The following is a 20,053-nucleotide window of genomic DNA, read 5'->3' on the forward strand; positions in this document are numbered from 1 at the left end:
AACATCAATGACCAGTCCACACACAATCGTTTTCATATTATCGATTAATTATCCAATCTGATCTAATCTGAATTAATTTACGACCAATCCCTTTCAAAATAATAGTGATAGTGCATGCAACTTATAACTCTTCAAAGCCGGCATAGCTGACCACCGTCCCTTTTTAAATCCCAAAATTAACCTCATTTATAAATACTAAAAACAAATCTAGACTTTTTCCTACCAAATACTATACAATATATAAATTAAATACATATGGCCCATTCTAATAATTTAAATTAAATTATACTTTATGACTTTTTCTAAAGTCAAACTTATGTATATATATACCTACCTCTATATATTATCTTGTCTTGTGCTTCTTCATTCCCCCAAATATTGCCTAATCTCATACCATCTCTTAAAATAAACTCCAATTTTTCTCTCCAAAAAATGGTAAATTTAGCAATATTAACCAAATTTAATCCAACAATATCATGCTTTAAAGGAGCTTCATTGTTATTATTATGTACAAATCCAAGAATAAAGCTTATATTATGTGAAGGTAACACAAAAGTGTTAAAAGGGCGTACAAAAATTTTGGCAGGAGAGATCATGTTTGAGTTCCCGGATTGTGTAGTATGTCACGCAGACTCCTTCATTCTAGGCCGTCCAATCCCGGTCCTAGCGATCCACGACTACCTCGTGGCTGGCCGTACATACTTCGTCCTCCCCCTTGACCGCCTTCCTCGTGGTGGACCACCCCTCTCTGCCGCCTCCTTGCAGTCCCTCTCAACACCTTCTCCCAACAACAACGGTAACAACAACAATAACAATAACAATAGCAATATTATTAGTAGTTGCCCTAATAAAAGTAACAATAATTATTGTAAGTTGTTTAGTGGTGGTAATGACAATGGTAATAAGAGTCCATTTGAGTATATTAAGGATAAAGATGGTAGAGTACTTATGATTAAGGTTGTACCGGAGTTTATTACAAGGATAATTAGTGCTAATAATAGTCCATCATCTACTAGTCCTAATAATAATACACTTATATGTACCACACCGGAGTTGCAAAAGCAATATGAACAACTTGTTAGGGCTAAAGATCAAGGATGGTCTCCAAGACTCGAGACGATTTCCGAGCACAAGATGAGAGCTTCTCCTACTTCTAAGTTATTGAGGTTGGAATGGATACAAATCAAGCAAAAATATTAATGAAAAAGTGTTCATAGTTTTTTAATTAAATGTTTAGCACATAATTAATTTTTTTTTTTTTTTAGAAAGGTTTTTAGGGTAGCTTTTTGGTTGGTGATCTAGAGTGATCAATATTTTTTTATTATGTGATTATATATGTATATGATGCTAATTTAATCAAAAGTTTAGCATGCATCATGATATGGTTTCGGTTTACTATATGGTTGATGTTGTAGATATAAATTAAACCTCTTTTTATATATATATGAAAAATTGTTAATACATACTTCATATTTGGTTGATTATAGAATATATATTGTACTTTACAGTCTCTTAATCCAATCATTTAGGCTTGATATGTTGATCCGATCCTACGTATACTTTAATTAGTACGCATTAATCATTTGATCAATTATTAATCGCCTGCACTATATTATTATGCCACGGTAACACTACACTATCTAGTAGTGTTGTTCTAAATAAAGCATGTATACATTAATATATAAGCTAGGTAATGCAATAATGTAAACTCAATACATTATACATTAACTCGTAAGTCGTAACATTGTAAACTATCCCTTTTTAAGGGTAAATCAATGAAAATCGTCTGCTTAGCAACATAATAATAAGATACTAAATTTGATAATTAGTTCATCCAATGAATAATGCATGTATAATAAAAATCTAAAAAAAAAAGGTATTTATTAGTCTTTAGGGTAGTTAATCAAAGTCTTGCCCAATAGGGTGTTCTAATGGTAAGATTTTATGTCTTGATAATGAGTTCGTTTTGATTATTATGTATTGTTACACAGTTATAATCAATGTCGTTTCTTCTTGATGACGACGACAACAATAACGATAATAGTAGTTGTAGACTTGTAGTAGTATGTTAGAAACTTCATAATGTTCCAGCTGATTGAAAATTATAAATGGATCGTTTTAAATTAAATAAGCTAAGATTGAGTAAGTTTAATTTAGTCAATTGTAGTTGAACTAAACACACTTTTATTGTAAAGTAGCCTTTAAATTATTTACAGCATTCAAAATTAAAGTATCACAGGAATTTTCTAATAGTAGAGAATTATCGTAGTGTTTGAGAAAAACTACAAGTTTTGCCATAATGCATGAACTACTCTCTCTGACTATTATATGTTGTCAAAATTGACATTGTAATCATATATGCTTTACTTTTAAAACCCTAAAACCTTAGTTTGTAGTTATTATCTATTATTTCTAATAATGTCACATGTATAATGTATCTTGCGATTGAATACTAAATAAAATAAAATTTAATTTGAAGTTTCAAAACTTTTTGTTTGTTAGAAGACCAACTCGATCAAAAACTTAAACGGATACTCTATCACTTTTAGACATGGGTGAAAGCATGATTGAAGAATAGTGTGAAATTCGGATATTATGAGTTCGATAAAATCTGAGAATAATTATGATAGTCTTCTTTTGTTGTATTTTTTAGATACTTAAACTATAAATTTACCCTTATCTTTTAGCAATATCTTAAAAATACATAAAAAAAAAATAAAAAATAAAAAAAAGTCAAATGGGAAATGGCTTAACAATAAGATGAATGCTGATTGTTGCTTCAAAAAAAAAAAAAAAAAAAAGATGAATGTTGATTGTTGGGCCTTTGAAATAGAGTGAACTCGTGTATTGGCCCAATATTACTCGAGCCTTGAAAAAAATCAATTAATCAAGTATCCTATCTTTAGGCCCAAATATCCTTTAACGGGCCTTTGGTTGGGCTTCACATCCTAGCGGATCACTTTGGCAAATAAATAAATAGCTACTGTCTTCGTACAAGATTCCACCCTCAAGAGTCAAGAGTCAAGAGTCAAGTTGTTTAAGCATTATTAATTTGGAGGTACAAGTACAATTCATAACTGAACCTTGTTTCAGGGTCGATTTACATAACTAAAATGATGGTAATTAAGAAATATATATAAACTATAATAATGCATTAGTATTTTTTGGTATTTAGAGAGCCACAAGAGTATGTGATGGGAATAGATTCCAGAATCACCTGAAACCTAAACGGGATTCTAACCACTTGAGTTATCCCTCACTCTCATAATGAATTACCCCGTACATAACAACAATGGTTATATTTATTCAATTTTTTTTAAAAAAAAAAAAATAATAATAATAATAATAATAATAATAATAATAATAATAATAATAATAATAAAGCATTGGTTATAAGGGAATTTATTGGATAAGTTATTGAAAAAAAAAGAAAAAAAAAAAAAAAAAGCTAGCACGGGTTCTTTGGATGTAATATAGGTTGTAGGATTGAATAGTTGAATACGAGTAGGGGTGAAAGTTCGGTTTTCGGTTTGGTTTTTAGCCCAAACCAAAACCGAACCACCATAATTCGGTTTCTTGATTTTGCAAACCACACCGCACCACTTTAGCTTTGAAACCGAACCAAACCAAACCACCTAAATTTCGGTTTTCTTAAAAAAAACCGAACCGCACCGAATTTTCATATCAACCATCATAAACATCAAATTTTGCAAAAAAATCCAAACCAAAACACACCAATTAAAACCAAACCAAACCCATTTATACAAACATAATAAAACAAGTTTTAACCCAGATCCGCAAACATTCCTAGACATAATTACTATAATATCGAATTGCTATAATTTCGAAAAATTTAAGATAAAACCCTAATTTCATTGAACTAAAAATTGGAACAAAAATCATCGAAATATCAGAAAAAATTGGACAAAAATTAGTAGAAAAAAAAAACACAAACCAAATTAAAAGAAAGAAATAGAGGACAAACCTCACATTCCACCGAAAAAACGTCGAATTTGGGTTTTTAATGGTCAAATTCGACCATGAAAACTCTAGATCTAGAGTTTTCATAGTCGAATTTGACATGAAAAACCTTTAGTTGATGGTGTTCGAAATCAAAACCTTTAATATAGTTGATGGTGTTCGTTAATGGTGAAGCGAATTCGGAATTTATTAATCAAAAGCTCGATGTTTTCGTTAATGGTGGCGAGGAGAGACAAGAAAAACGAAAAGAAAAGAGGAGAATGAGACAATGAAAGCGAAGAAGAGGAGAGAGAATGGGCAATTGGGCGAAATCCGGGAAAGAGGAGAAGAGGAAAGGAGAGAGAAAGGGTGTAAAGAGAGAGAGGGAGGCTGAGAGTGATTAGGGTTTTCTTATTTTTCATTATATACCTAGGGTATTTAGTTTTGGGCCAGGGGTTTTGTAGGATTGGGCTTATAATTCGGTTTGGTTCGATTTTGTTCGGTTTTACAATTTCCCGAACCGAAACCGAACCGAAAACCGATTTTTTTTTATTTTTGACACCGAAACCGAACCACCCTCCCAAAAAACTGAACCACATTCCTTATTTGGTTCGGTTTTTCGGTTCAATTCGGTTTTACACCGATTCACTTTCACCCCTAAATACGAGACTGGTCCCTTGCTTCACCACGCTTCATCAATGACAAAGGGAGGGAATTTGGTGAATTTGAAGCCAAACATGTCATAATCTTCAAATAAATAAATAAATAAAGTAGGGAATTCATGACAAAAACACGCGCAAATCGGTGTAATTAGTGTGTTTTTGTCATGATTTTTTAAATTTAAACAATTTTCAAGAGTAAATTAAATGCTTATATGTAGCCCTTAGGGCTATGTATAGCATTTTTCATAAATTTATAAGTAAATAAATAAAATTTTCAAAATAATTAAATTAGTATACTTGTAATAAACTTCAAATGATACATGATGACCTTTTCATTTATGGTATTTTTGAAATTTAAGTATGAGTAAAATATAGAAGTTTTGATAGTTCAAATACACTATGAATTAAGTTTGACTATGAATTAAGTTTGATGTATCCCAAAACTAACTTAACTAAGTACCCTAATGTTGAAGTCATGAACAATATGATCACGGGCTTGGATTTCATTTTAGTAGTTAGGAAATTTCTAGCTACTAACTAGTACTAGGATTAGACTCTAGAACTTGAACTTTCTACCTATTTCACATGTTATATCATAAATTTATAACGTTCTCAATCATTTAAATGCTTTATTTTTTTAACTTAATTAAGATCCATAATCTAAGCTTGAATCTATTGATGATTTATGAAAGAAAATTATTGGCCAATCATAAGAAAGAGGTCCAAAGCTTCTAAATTCATATACATCCAAATTTAAATTTTGTAATATATGATATATCCAATTGTCTGTAAGTTATTTTCTAGAACAGAATATAATAAAATAAAGAAATATAGATACAATTAATATTTTGTTGTTTTTTCTGTGTGGCTGATTAAACCATGTAGGTGGGGTTACTTATTTATGAGTTACTCAATCGGTCAAGGGTTACTTATTTTGGGATTCCTCAGTCGGTTATATTGTACTTACTATGTGAGAGTAAACTCTAACCGACCAGATAATCTCTGTATCAGTAAACCGGACCACACGATTTGGTCAACCATATATAAAAATTAATGTTAATATTTTGTGCAAGTAATAAGGGAGACAATTTATTTATTCAAGTAGAAATGGCTAGGATAATAAACTTGACATATAAGACCAAAGACCGGAGCCCTAAAAGAATTTAGCGGGGGCCCAGCCTAGTTTATTTGCAGCTTCTTAGCCCAATAGGATGTGTGAAAGAGACTTGTTATTTTGTCACCTCTGTTGTTTTATTTACTGCACACCAAATGACTGCTACCATTTGCATGTCTACATGACTATTAATTGCTGAAATAAATAGATGATATTTTAAGAAGTTTTTTTTTTTAAAAAAAAATAATTTAAAAAGAAAAAAATATGGTTCTATATAAATTTAAGAAAATATAACGATATTATTTATCGATCAATGTTATTTGACGTTGATGTAGAGTGATTCTTAACATCTCATCGTTTGCATTTTTATAATTTTTCTTTTTATACATCGAAAAAAAAGATCCAAATCAGACCTCAAACCTTACTGTTTTTTCAATCCAGTATTTACGAATCAGTCACTTGAGAGTAGAGAAGATGGTAAGGGAGTCAACACTTTATTGGTATTTTTTGCATTTTACATGCAATCCATTTATCGTTCTCTTTGTTTTTGTAGTCTGTATCTATACGTGTATACAAGTATTCGTTATTATACGTGGATACTTCAGCATTATACATTGTATCAAGTTCAACCAAATGAAATTCATAATATTAGTTATTTCAATAAATTGGTGTTGAAAAAATAATCATTGTACTTGAGCATCAATCCAAAACTTAATTTCTTCTGCCAAATGATGTTCACATAAAAGACAAATTTTCTATGGGTCCATTTTAAAAGAGTTTAAAGTAGACTTGGCTATTGGACAAGTTAGTCCAATGGCATAGGGTTTGGGCTAAGCTTATAAGGCCCTTACTTCGTAGTTCGTACTACATACTTAGATAATAGACCCGTTTTTTAAAATAAAAAAAAATACTTGGATAATAGATATGAATATAGGGCTAAAATGTCTATCCAATATACTTTTTTTATTATTTTTGTTTACGGGCAATATACTCTCTTTATTTTATTTTTTTTAGTGAACAATATACTCTCTTTATATTATATACTTTTTCTGTTTTTTTAGTTGACACCAATCTATTATCACATTTGACAACGCATATATTTAACACTTAATAACTTCAATTATCAACATTGTAAAATTATAAAACGTGGATATTGATAAAATATACATATAGACGATTCAAACAAGATCCCACATGATTATATTTTATCGTATCAATAAACCAAAAAAGCGAGTCAAAGTGTAGTCTGTGAATAGTGTAAAAGTCAAACGGTGTCAACTAAAAAAATAAGGAGAAAGTAATTGACACGCATTAAATTTTATAGGGTTTTTTTTTTTTTGGTAAATTCTTGTGGGATTTCATTAATTAACTTTTATAGTTTTATCACAACTTTACCTTATTTTATGGTAGGAAAAATATAGATATGCAGCCCTTTAAGCTAAAAGTGGAAAGAATATATAATAAATAAATATTAATTGTACCATTTACTCGTATATTGTCGATAAATTTCCAACTTAATACGAAAAAAGAAAGTATATTAAATAAGTTAATGCTGCATATATCATTACCCTTCTTGATATGTAGTTCTCCCTCCGTTTTTAAATACTTGCTCCACTTTCCTTTTCCGGCCGTTTTTAAATACTTGCTCTATTTCCTTTTTTAGAAAGCTTTTACAATATTTAATTCATTTCTTACACTTAGTGAACCCAACATAATACTCTCTCTCCTCCTATTCTTCCACTACTTTTGCTTTTTATAATTTTTTATTCTCTCAACTACCCCATTACTCCATATTTTATATTTTTTCTCTAATTTCTCCTAAAACTCCGTGCATGGAAAAATGGAGCAAGTATTTAAAAACGGAGGGAGTATTACATAAAAATAAATACTTGTATTATACGGAACAACTATATGACATTAGGAGTACGGAGTACAAAAATTCTTAATTTTTTTTTTTTATTTAAAAAAAAAAAAAAAAAAAAAAGAAAACCTCATAAGTTAGAAATCCTAGAATATTAATAAGGGTTTGGTGACTGACAAAAAGATGAAAAAGGGGGTGAGGTGCATGATGGAGTAAAAGAGGGCAATAGATATAGTGTAAGAAAATAGATTGTGTAAGAAACAAAAAAAGGGTAAAAAAAACAAAATTAAAAAAAAAAAAAAGTAGGGCAAAATAAAAAAATGAAATTATCAAGAGAGTTTATAATCCAAGGTTGGGTGGAGAAAGACTTTTTTGCAGAGTATTGGTCTGCTTGTTGATTAACAAACACAGGGCTCGATGTTATTCACCTCGATTTCCTCTTTCTCTCTCCTCCTTGAAACATGCCTGCATATTGCTATCTCCTGCTCCTACCTTTTTTTTTTTTTTTTCTTTTTTTTTTCTTTTAATTAATTTGTATCATTATTTTTTAGATTTGTTTTATCTAGTGTTAGAAATAACAAAACTTACCAATTGACTATTAGGGCAATTACCACGTGTTTAATCCCCCGCAATATATCTAATATATATATATAAAGGGGAGTTTTTTCCCGATTTTTTAGAGAGCCACGTAGGATCTAATTTTCTCAGCACGCCATGTAGGATTATAAATCTTAGTAGTAACCAATTAAATAAGAGATTATTAATTTAGAATTAAATTATTCAAATGCCACATAAGCAAAATTGGCGAATGAGATTTTTAAGTTTAAATTAATTAAATATTAAATATTATCTTTTAATAATATGAATTTTATCTAAATATATAACAAATTTTAGCTCATAAAAAAAAAAAAAAAAAAAAAAAAACAAACAAAATGTGCATCGCACGGACTTACTGAAATCTAACGATCTAAAACTGAACTGCAAATCAAGATTGGGTTAAAGGGTTAAGTGGATAGGATCACCAAAAAAAATAACAAAAAATAGTTTCACAAAAGAATTCTTCTAGGGCCGTCAATCTCATCATAAGTGTATTAAGTATGATTCGATAAGTATAAATTTTAAAACGATAATAGAATGAGTTTGCGTTAAAATGACAACTAGTAGTATTTTACCAAGTTAATGATCTTAGACAAGACCAAGTTTGACTCTTGTTTACAAATCTAGTAAATCCGACAGCTAGAATCATGCAATTCAATTAAGGAAAATGTTATACATAGACTGTAAGCTTCAATTATCATACAATATAATTCCCTAATCCCGATTAGCAATATTAATAATGCATCCTCTTGTCAATCAAATTAAATATATTCCCCTATTAATCTATTATATAATTCCACTGGTTGCAAAATGTGATAGTCACGTTGTAAAGACTAAAGAGTAATTTTAGTTTACTCTTTATCCGATTGCCAAATACTTGTACGAGTATTTTATTTTAGTGTACTCTTTATTTTAGTAGCCATTCAATTGTTGAAAAGTGGAAGGAGAAATTCAAGGCAGTAAGTCAGAAAAGTCTTTTTTATTTTTTTTTTCCAAAAATTAAAAATCTGCATAATTTAATTTCATTATTTTAATTATTAAAGGCATGCCGCCGCATTCTTTTAGCCAAATAAACATTGGGTTTATTAATATTTATAGAAAATATTTGCCGTGTAAATTTTGGAATGTTGATCCTTTTAATGTGCTGAGCTTTACTGTTTTCGGCTGCTATTTCCCATGTATTTGGCTTTACCTCAATCACATTTTCAATTTTCGACGAGTATTTAAATAATTTCATCATCTTTTTTTTTTTTATAATTGTTTTGGAACGGAAAAGGCAAACACAAAGCTACTCCATAAAATGGTTTTCACTAACCCTAATTTATCCCCCAAAAAAAAAAAAAAAAAAACAAAAAAAAACAAACAAGAAAATTATGTAAAAGTCAATATTACTGTATTTTTCCAAACCTTACTCTCTATTATTTTCGTCATGCAAAATACGAGTACAACATAATTTGTTGTATAGTTAGACCCTGTTCTTTTGAGGTTCTACGGATATTATGTTTTACTTGCTCTACTCCCTCCGTGTTTTTTGAAGTGTTACACTTTACATTCCCGACCGTGTTTTTTTAAGTGTTACACTTCCTTTTTTGGCAAAAAAACTACATCAAAATATTATCTCTCTCTTCTCTCATGGTCCCCACCCAAACCCACTACTATTTTTTATTATATCTTTCCTCTCACATTCATTACGGATTAGCTAACAAAATGTCTTCAATACGTTGTTGAGTTGTTCTTAATTACAAGCTTGTAATTTAGCTGCATCTGTTGAATTGATGAATGATATACTACGTACGAAGTGATCAATTGGAAATGTTCATGGTATTAGACAACAGCTTACAAACATTAAGGGGTTGTTTGGCATCATTTTTAGTTTTCAGTATTCTTTTTTCAGTTGTCAGTTTTTAAAATTATCATGATTTTAATAGTCTATATAATTTTTGATTCATTATGTGACATATATAATAAACTTTTAAAAAACAAAAAACCAAAAAACAGAAAACTACAACGATGCCAAACAAACCTTAAATTAGTCAATTCTTTAATCTCAAAATATAAATATACATTCTTTGGATCAAATATACGAATAATATTATTATTAGATAAATCATTTAGGAGTTAACACGTTCCAAATCAAAGAAGCTAATTAAGCCAACATTTGGCCTAATAATAATCATGTTTGAGCTAAATGACAAGTTAAAATCAGAAGACAAATCTCTTTCCTAAGATTAGAAGCTAGCCGACATTAATAATTTAATAAATATGATTATGTTAGCTAATTAAACCGGCAAAATTAACGTCATCCTTGTGATCAAGCACCCAAACGTGCGGCTCCATGAACACATTCATTGTCACTAACAACAGTAAATTAAAGCTAGATTTTGGTATGTCATTTTTTCATGACACATAATAATAATATGACATGATTCAAATTATTAATTTTGTTTGTGATTTAAATAATAGTATATTATTCAAGGTGTTGAGAAAATGAGAGCAAATTAATAGTACTTGGTCGATTGATCTATTGGTTTTCATCAATTGTTTTCAAAGACTTTTTTCATTTTTTGTCTTTTGGTCTTATTTTTTTTTTCCTTTTGTTTAAGAGGACAAGTTTGTTCTACAAAATTGAGGCAAAAAAACTCTATTATTGGTTCAATTTTGATTAAAGCCTTTAAAGGTTATCCGTGAAGAAATTTCACCCATGTGGGTAATTAAATTGGGGACATTTACATTAATGGTCCCAAATGTAATAGATCAACATATTTTTTACTCAAATTTGAAATCGAAATCATTAACACTATGAATCATTTCGATCAATAAATAATACATGTAGAACTCATTTTTGAGGTTTTTAAGTTAGTTTTACGTATTGGTTATAATGCATTAATATTGTCTAACCTAAATTATATTTCGCATAACTAAAATTGACATTATTATTGACCAATTATGTGATTTACCATTTACCTAAGGAGGTTTGCATCCAAACAGCTAGAAACTAGAAAACGCAACAGTATTATTACGAGTACAATCTAAATTTCGACGATTTAAACTTATTAGATCATGTAGTCATTTCTTTCCCCGCAAACAAACCCTAATCCAAATTAAATGTTGAATCTTCCCTTATCATCATAGATAAACAGTATGGTTGTGTAGAGATGAGCCCATTTTAACTTGTACATTGCATCACTAACTAAGCTAGACAACGATACATGAATCTATGGAATGTCACTAAAAAAATATTAACAAGTTTAATGAGTACCAATCATTTTGCTTTAATTTATATAGTGAAATGCTTCAAAACAGTAGTGTTATTTCATCAAAGTAAAATAATGTGGCACAAATTAAAAACAACAAATATTCATCACTTCACATGGAAATGAACATGTATCATATCTTAGTGGAGTGTTATTATTGTACGAGTAATAATGCTTAAACACACAAAATGGATTACCCCTAGTAAAACTAGCTCAAAGAAGCTAAAAGAGAATAATATCAATTTGTTTAATTTATGCATGATCAGGCTCATCTACAAGATACAAAAGTTACTCCGTAAGAAATTTCAGCTCGATTGAAACCTAGTTAGTGATTCATGTATACTAAGGGTCTGTTCTCTTTTTTTCAGTCCAGTTCAGTTCTTAATTTTCTTTTCTAATAAAATATTCAGTTCAATTCAATCAATTAGAACAGGTCCAAAGTAGGTTTAATTTCAACATTATTTAACCCTAATTACTAGTAGTTGAGAGGACTACATTCGTCCTTTTGATCTCAAGATTAAAAGGTGGATATATGTACAAACAATTAATGAGCAACTTTTATTTGCCGCAGTAATGGACTAGCTAGGAAAGATGCTAAAGAACCTAATTGTAGCTAATTATGCAAGTAAGCGACATGTTAGGCAATGAAGCATACGTGCAAAATCATAATCTAACACTAATTAACTTTATTTGTTCGTTGCTTTTTCAAATGATTAGGCATATATGATATCATTGACACTACCCCTCCTATATTGTAATTTTCAGCACACTAATAATTATACAGTGTTCATTTGTACAATTATTACTAATGCTACAGTAACGAACATTATGTTAAAGTAATTAATTGATAGAGTAGAAAATTAAAATCATAATAATGCACTACAGTTTAAACAGTAATTGTTTCTAAACAGTAAAAGAAGAAGTCACTTATTATCAAGAATTAAACGGTACTTCCTCCGACCCTTAATACAACGTCTCTTTCTCTTTATTATTATGTGAGAAATAAATGCTAAAAAAAGGTTTTGTATTAAGGGACGGGGAGAGTAATTAATAAAAATAATGACTAAGTGTAATTACCTCCACTAAAAATGTGACAAAGTGGGTCCATGGTTTCAAAAAAGCAAGGCAAAAAATGAAATGGGATTTGGATGGCTAGGTTTATAATCATGATAATTACAGTATTCATCAAATTGTAGGGGTGAGAATTTAACGATAACAAATTATTAAAAGTTTGATTTAATGTGACGTGGATGAGACATTTATTTCATGGTCGGTGATTTAATTAATCAAACCAATGGCTCTAAAATCTTACCTTATCATCAACCTAAATAATCCATGCACGTGACTCAGTCATCCTTTAATTTTAATTTTATTTTATTTATTCAATCTTAAATTTATACATAAGTCATGTTCTATTCACTTTATTTATCAACCCATTTATCAAAATAATCCGTTAGCAATATGGTAATTTAAATAATCCAATACCAAATTAATTTCTACGGAGTAATTGTTATATATTCCGTGTAAAGAACGAACTGGCCTTTAAATTATTACAAGTCATATAAATACAAGATTATTAACTATTTATCGCGTTGTGTTAAGATTTAAAAGATAAATCCTTGTCCAACCCTAAGCTAATAAGTGCACGTGGCGTGTTGGGTTAAACCATTTTGGTTAAAAAAAATTAATTTATTAATCGATAGGCACTAATTTGTATCGAATTGGCTAGTCGTTACACATTTTGCCACCTTCACCCTCTTCTTTCAAGCTATTGTGGCATGCTTTAAATATTCTGCTGCCATTTATTCTACTTTGTTTAAAAGTTTAAAAGAACAGGACCTTTTGACTGAATTTATATTATAAAATTCTTTTTTTGACTCCTGTCGTATAATTAACCTAAAACTTCAAGTCCTTACTACCGTTGCGATGATTATGAAACAGAAGAGTTAAAAAAGACTCCGGGAGAAGGGAACGGTGCTCAAGAAGGTGAGGAAGGGGAGAGAGGGGGCCATTATTTGTAGACAAAGCGAGCCACATTTTGCGGAGGGGGCGTGCTGTCCGCAATTCCGCCCTACAGTAACTGCTGTCCCACTCTTTTTTTTCCAACCTTCTAAATTATCTGTAATAATTTTGCAATTAAAATTAGAAAAATGATCAACTTATTAACCTTGATTATTCATCAGTAATTTTATTTTACTGTATTTATATTTTGGTGGTTTTGGTACCCCACATGGTGGTATGTCCCCTTTTAGCAAGTAGATCCATTTTTTATGCTCATCTTAACCCAAATCCAAGATGTTTTATTTTATTGTTATAGAGATTAGGGAGTTTTGGTAAAGATTAAAGTACATTTCTTTAATATGGTAGCTAGTTAAACGAATCACAAGTAACTAGGAACAAGTAATACGTAAAAGATATAGAAAAAACCAACATCTAATGAAAAAGTTGTAAAGAAACTATTGCATATAATCAACTTAAAATGGAGATAATGATTGTTTGCTATATTATAATCGGCGTATCAGTTTTCTACGATCACTATTGATCCAAGTTATTAAAGAGAGAATGTATACCATACACAAGTGTTTAGGCCATGTTCTGATTTACTTAATTGAGCTGAACTAATTGAAGCTGCATTGAACTAAGCTGAACTGAATAGAACTGAAATGAAATGTTTATGAGAGAAGGAAATTAGAAACTGAACTGAAAATATTAGAGCTAAACTAAACTGAACTGAATTGAGTTGAGATTAAGATGAAGAGAACAATTCCTAGTCACAAATACCTTGTAAATTTATTTTAAAGAACAAGCAACTAACCAATGTTGCTGGTAAGTGTCAACCTAAACTTGCACAGAAAGTCATAGTGACACAAAATTCCACTATAGTAATTAAACCATATACTCCATATGGGAATAAAAATTTGCATACTTTAGGCTATAGAATTAACTTATACATATAATTTATGTCAGAATTGTGTTCCCTATTTTTGATGAAAAAAGAATACAAAAGAATTAATACAAATATGACCATTACATCAAATAATACAAGTAAAATACAATTAAAGTACTTGTACTTTGTATAAGCTATAGTGCCCTAGCCATTAGCTCGAATTTAGCAAGCTAGCTAGCTAGGGTTAGGGTTAGGGTTAGGCATGTAGGTTATAGGGTGAGGGTCTCCATACTAAATAATCCACAAACAATTATATTCACCTTCCATTTTGTGTCATGCGAGTGTTTGTACTTTGAGAAAGGGAGAATATTTCTTTCCATCATCCGCCCACTAATTAACCGTACTAAACTCAATGGATAATCTAATACAAAATAGATAGATATTAAAATTCAATAAGTTTAGATAACGGCTATCTAAGTTCAATATACAATAGTTTACACGAGGTATAAGATAGTGAGTAGTAAGTTCATATAAGATTTAATGACGTGTGTGATCTTCTTATGGCTGTAAACGAACGATTGTGAAAATTTTAATTTAGTGTATACTTCGTCCTATTGGCTTGATTTAGTTGTTAATTAGTTTATTAAGGCTAATTTAAACTTACTTTCTCTAAATTAAAGTTATTTACATTCTCCATAGTTTGTAAATTTTATTACTTGTATTAGTCTATTATGCTGATGTCAAAAAAATAAAAAAAAATTACGAGTACATTACTATACTAGAGTAATGAAGGTAAGAATACTAAACCCTAATATTGTTTTGATTACAATTTTTTTCTTATGAAGTTTAAGTTAGAATGTATGGCAAAACTATTTACCGATTTTTTTTATTATTATCATACTTCATGATTTGTAATTATTTTTAATTAAACAATATATAATGCTTGTTTGTTTCAATTTCAGTAATTTTATTTCATATAAAATAAGTAAAAAATCAATCCATAAACTTTATGTTGTTGATTAAAAATAACAATAGAAATTAATGTATTAAGGTGTCATTCTTCACATAATGTGTAAAGTCTACATCAATTTTCCATCATTTCAATCCCTTGAATATATTTTGTGTCTACTTTTTCTTTATAGTCACAAATCAGTATAAAGATTATTGGATAACCTTAAACCTTAATGCAAATATATTAGTGGTGAAATGATAATCATGGTATGATTAATTAGTGGGGACCTAAATTGGCTGTCATACTTAAGTGATTTTCAATGCGCATATATATTCCCATGTCATGTCACAAAATACAAGTGTTACGTCAACATTTATATAAATCAAATATCACCTTATTGTAATTTGTAATTTTAATTTGTGGTTTGTGAATGTGCGTGGGAAAAAAAAATCACAACATCCATCATAGCAATTTCTTTTATCTGGAGATTAGACATTTTGGAACATACATATTAACATATAGTATTAAAAAAATGTTATCAGGTAATAATTGACACTGAATATTGAGATATATCACATATTATATTTTAGGAAGATATTTATTCTCTATTATTATCTTATGTATTCCTTATTATTCTAGGATATCTTATAGTTCTAGGTTAAGGAAATGTGTAATGCTTATACATTGGGGGAGTTGTTTAATGAGAAATCAAGCTAAGCTATTCTATTCTATTCTATTCTATTTTCTCTCTAATTTATCATGGTATCAAGAGCAGGTTAATTTTTTTTTTTCCATCGTTTAATTAATCCACCATGGCTGGCGTTCCGCCACCACCTCCACCTCCACCTCCTCCTACCAAAATTGAACCAAATTCTCCCTATTTTCTCGGTCCTCAAGACCGACCCGGGGATTTCATAACTCCAACTCGTCTCAAAGGCGACAACTATGAAGAATGGGCATCTGATATTCAAACCGCACTAGAAGCTAGGCGTAAATTCGATTTCTTGGATGGAACGATTGTGAAGCCGCAACCTCCCTGTACAAAGTCAGACTGGACAGCGATTAATGCCATGTTAATTTCATGGATTACGAACACTATTGATGCTGAAATTAAATCATCTCTTTCTAAATTTCGAGAGGTAAAGCCTTTTTGGGATCACCTCAAACAGAGGTTTGCACAGACCAACGGTCCTAGGGTGCAGCAACTTCGATCTTCGCTTGCAAAGTGTGAGCAAACTAAATCTATGTCTGTGTCAATTTATTATGGCAAATTACACGCCCTTTGGCAAGAATTAGATCATCACGAGCCCTTGATTTCGTGTAATTGCTGCACCAACTGCACAACAGGCCAATTACATGAAGTTAGACGAGAGCAATCTAAACTTCATGATTTTTTGATGGGGTTGTATGCGGGTTATTACTCTGCCTTGAGGACTAATATTCTGTCACAAGATCCGTTGCCGACCCTTGACAGGGCTTATCAGCTAGTGACACAAGAAGAGAGAGTGCGTACAGCCAAGCAAGAAATTGAAGAGAAGCAGCCCACAGAGGCAGTAGGCTTTGCTGTTCGTGCTGCTACAACTGGAGGCCGAGGCATCAAGACTTTTTCTCACTGTAAGAAACAAGGCCACGACATCTCAAGTTGTTGGTTTCGGTTTCCTTGTCCGCACTGCCAGAAAAAGGGGCACGACCCGAGTAAGTGCTTCGAGATTACAGGGTATCCCGAGGGATGGACTCCTCGCAATCAAGGGGGGGCTCGCTCCAGTGCAGGGGGGGCTCGTGCCAATGCAGCCACGACGGAACATGGGCAGGCCTTTTCCACCGAGCAATGGAAGGCTCTTGCTGATTTTTTGGGTAATACTAAAATTCCCGACAATCGCTTAAATGGTAAGTTTGATGATACTAGTTGGATTATCGATACCGGAGCGACCCACCATGTCACCGGTACCAACACTTGGCTATTTGATACTCACAGTGTTCACTGTTCAGTTGGGTTGCCTAACGGTGATCAAGTTTTTGCTACTCTAGCCGGTTCAGTTTGCTTGAATGACAAAATCACAATTTCTGGAGTTCTTTTTGTTCCAAATCTAAATTGCAATTTAATTTCTGTTTCTCAATTAAGTGATCAGTTAGAGGTTGTTGTACAATTTAATTCATATATGTGTGCTATACAGGACCGACGGAAGGAGCTGATTGGAACGGGTCTTAGGCGAGACGGGCTCTATTATCTAAGCAAACCGGATGTGGTGCAACGTGTGTCTGTGATTGAAGCGGCATCAGATTTGGACCTTTGGCATAGACGGATGGGGCATCCTTCGGAAAGAGTAGTTAAGTTGCTTCCTCACATTAGCAATAATAAAAGTAGTTTAGCAAAGGGATGTGAAGTTTGTTTTCGTGCTCAACATCCTAGAGATAAATTTCCATTGAGTGACAATAAAGTTTCTAGAATTTTTGAAAAAGTACATTGTGATTTGTGGGGTCCATATCGACACGTTTCGTCGTGTGGGGCTCGTTATTTCTAAACTATTGTTGATGAACATTCCCGTGCCGTTTGGATTTATTTGTTGATTGATAAGACTGAGGTTTTTCAGATGTTTATGTCTTTTGTTGCTATGGTCGATAGGCAGTTTAATCAAACAATTAAAATTGTGCAAAGTGATAATGGAACCGAGTTTAATTGTTTGAAAGATTATTTTTTTGCTACTGGCATTCTTTTTCAAACGTCATGTGTAGGGACCCCTCAACAGAACGGGAGAGTGGAGAGAAAACACAAACATGTACTTAACATTGGGAGAGCCTTGAGATTTCAGGCCAAATTACCTATTTATTTTTGGGGGGAGTGTGTGTTAGCCGCTGCTCATTTAATAAATAGAACCCCTACTCCACTTCTACAAAATAAAACACCTTTTGAAATATTATTCAATAAATGTCCTTCATTTGATGCCATTCGTACCTTCGGGTGCTCATGCTTTGCTCACAACCAAAACACCAAGGGGGATAAGTTTGCTAGTAGAAGTAGGAAATGTATTTTTCTTGGGTATCCGTTTGGTAAAAAGGGGTGGAAACTTTTTGATCACGAAACCAAAGAATTTTTTGTCTCCCGTGATGTTAAATTTTTTGAAGATGTGTTTCCTTATGGCTCCCCGGATGATGTGAATGTTGATGCCTCTATGTGTGATTTGGAGAGTGATGTACATATGGATTTTGCGGATTATGATTTGTCTGATGATGATTTGTTAGCAACTAATAATGATGAGGGGCATGATATAAATAATGGGGATGAGCATGTTCCAACTCACCCCCACGAAGGCAACACATCAGCTAACTCTGTAGCCTTCTTGCGGCAAAGTGAGGAGGACCGCATGAGGGCTGCGGAGCCCACTGCTGAGGCTGGGCAGCCACTGCCACAGGGTGCCGCTGCACAGCAGCTGCCAGCCACACAGCAGCAGGCAGCCCCGCAGCAGATGGCAACAGCCCAGCAGCATAATGCTGCCACTGCCCAGCCCGAGCAGCCTCTTGATTCTTGCACGGCTCCGAGCCAAAATTCTCAGATGGGTCGGGGCTTTCGTGAAAAGTATTCTTCAGTTCTTCTTCGAGATTTTGTCACACACATGGTTGCTAAGAGCCCGCCTCCGCCATCCAATCAGTCTCCAGGTACTCCGTATCCTTTAGCGCATTATATAAATTGTAACAATTTCTCTGTCAATTATCAGAAATTTATTGCAGCAGTTGTTCAAAGCTCGGATCCTAAATCTTTCAAAGAAGCTATGAAGTTCGATGGGTGGCGCAAATCTATGCAAGAAGAGATCCGAGCTCTGGAAGATAATGAAACTTGGACTTTGGAGCCTTTTCCTCCCGGTAAGAAAGCTCTTGGAAGTCAATGGGTCTATAAGACCAAGTTTTTGTCTAATGGTGAGGTAGAACGCCTCAAATCTCGTTTGGTTGTGTTTGGCAATCATCAGAAAGCAGGAATTGATTATGATGAGACTTTTGCACCGGTGGCTAAGATGACCACAGTTCGCACTTTTCTTGCTATTGCAGCTTCCAAAAATTGGGACATCCATCAGATGGATGTACATAATGCATTCTTGCATGGTGAATTAGTCGAGGAGGTCTACATGAAACTTCCTCCCGGGTTTGAAAGTTCGGATCCTAACTTGGTGTGCAGATTGCGCAAGTCTTTGTATGGCTTGAAACAGGCTCCCAGATGTTGGTTTGCTAAACTTACCAAGGCTTTGAAACAGTATGGTTTTAAATAATCTTACTCTGATTATTCCTTATTTACATACTCTAAGACTAATGTGCAGATTAATGTCTTGGTTTATGTTGATGATCTCATTATTTCTAGGAATGATTCCGCTGCACTTACTGTTTTTAAAGCCTACCTTAGTGATTGTTTCAAGATGAAGGACCTTGGTCCTTTAAAATATTTTTTAGGCATCGAAGTTGCACGTAGCTTTGCGGGTTTGTTTCTCTGTCAACGTAAATATACGTTGGATATTATTTCTGAGGCAGGGTTGTTGGGTGCAAAGCCTAGTGGTTTTCCGATGGAGCAAAATCACAAATTGGGTACGGCTACCGGTGATCTTCTACCGGACCCTGAGTCGTACCGAAGGCTAGTTGGCCGGCTGATATATCTTGTTGTCACTCGGCCTGATCTTGCTTATTCTGTTCATATACTAGCTCAATTTATGCAGGCTCCTCGTACTGAGCATTGGGATGCTGCTTTGAGAGTGGTACGATATTTAAAAGGCACACAGGGTTAG

General features: G+C 32.3%; 2 protein-coding genes across 2 annotated transcripts; both read left to right on the top strand.

Annotated features, from left to right (window-relative positions):
• The first annotated feature begins 386 nt into the window (after positions 1 to 386).
• Positions 387 to 1,357, top strand: LOC145606092 (uncharacterized). Its single transcript, XM_081662152.1, has one exon. The coding sequence runs from the start codon at positions 433 to 435 to the stop codon at positions 1,198 to 1,200; it is 768 nt and encodes a 255-aa protein (XP_081518278.1). The 5' UTR covers positions 387 to 432; the 3' UTR covers positions 1,201 to 1,357.
• A 14,742-nt stretch (positions 1,358 to 16,099) lies between these two features.
• On the top strand, positions 16,100 to 20,053 carry LOC145606205 (uncharacterized). The gene is made up of 4 exons (XM_081662249.1): positions 16,100 to 17,422; positions 18,344 to 19,447; positions 19,595 to 19,682; positions 19,803 to 20,053. Exons 1-4 carry the CDS (start codon positions 16,100 to 16,102, stop codon positions 20,051 to 20,053), a joined length of 2,766 nt encoding a protein of 921 aa, XP_081518375.1.

This window comes from Chenopodium album, chromosome 22 (assembly GCF_948465745.1).
Source record: "Chenopodium album chromosome 22, dcCheAlbu1.1, whole genome shotgun sequence".
Classification (NCBI taxonomy): Eukaryota; Viridiplantae; Streptophyta; class Magnoliopsida; order Caryophyllales; family Amaranthaceae; genus Chenopodium; species Chenopodium album.

Bases quoted from the DNA above. Each gene is read 5' to 3' on its own strand.
- LOC145606205 (XM_081662249.1), top strand. From the start codon at position 16,100: ATGGCTGGCGTTCCGCCACCACCTCCACCTCCACCTCCTCCTACCAAA. The intron at 19,448-19,594 runs GTGTGCAGATTG...ACTAATGTGCAG, and splicing joins AAAGTTCGGATCCTAACTTG to ATTAATGTCTTGGTTTATGT. The intron at 19,683-19,802 runs GTTTCAAGATGA...TTTCTGAGGCAG, and splicing joins TAAAGCCTACCTTAGTGATT to GGTTGTTGGGTGCAAAGCCT.
- LOC145606092 (XM_081662152.1), top strand. From the start codon at position 433: ATGGTAAATTTAGCAATATTAACCAAATTTAATCCAACAATATCATGC.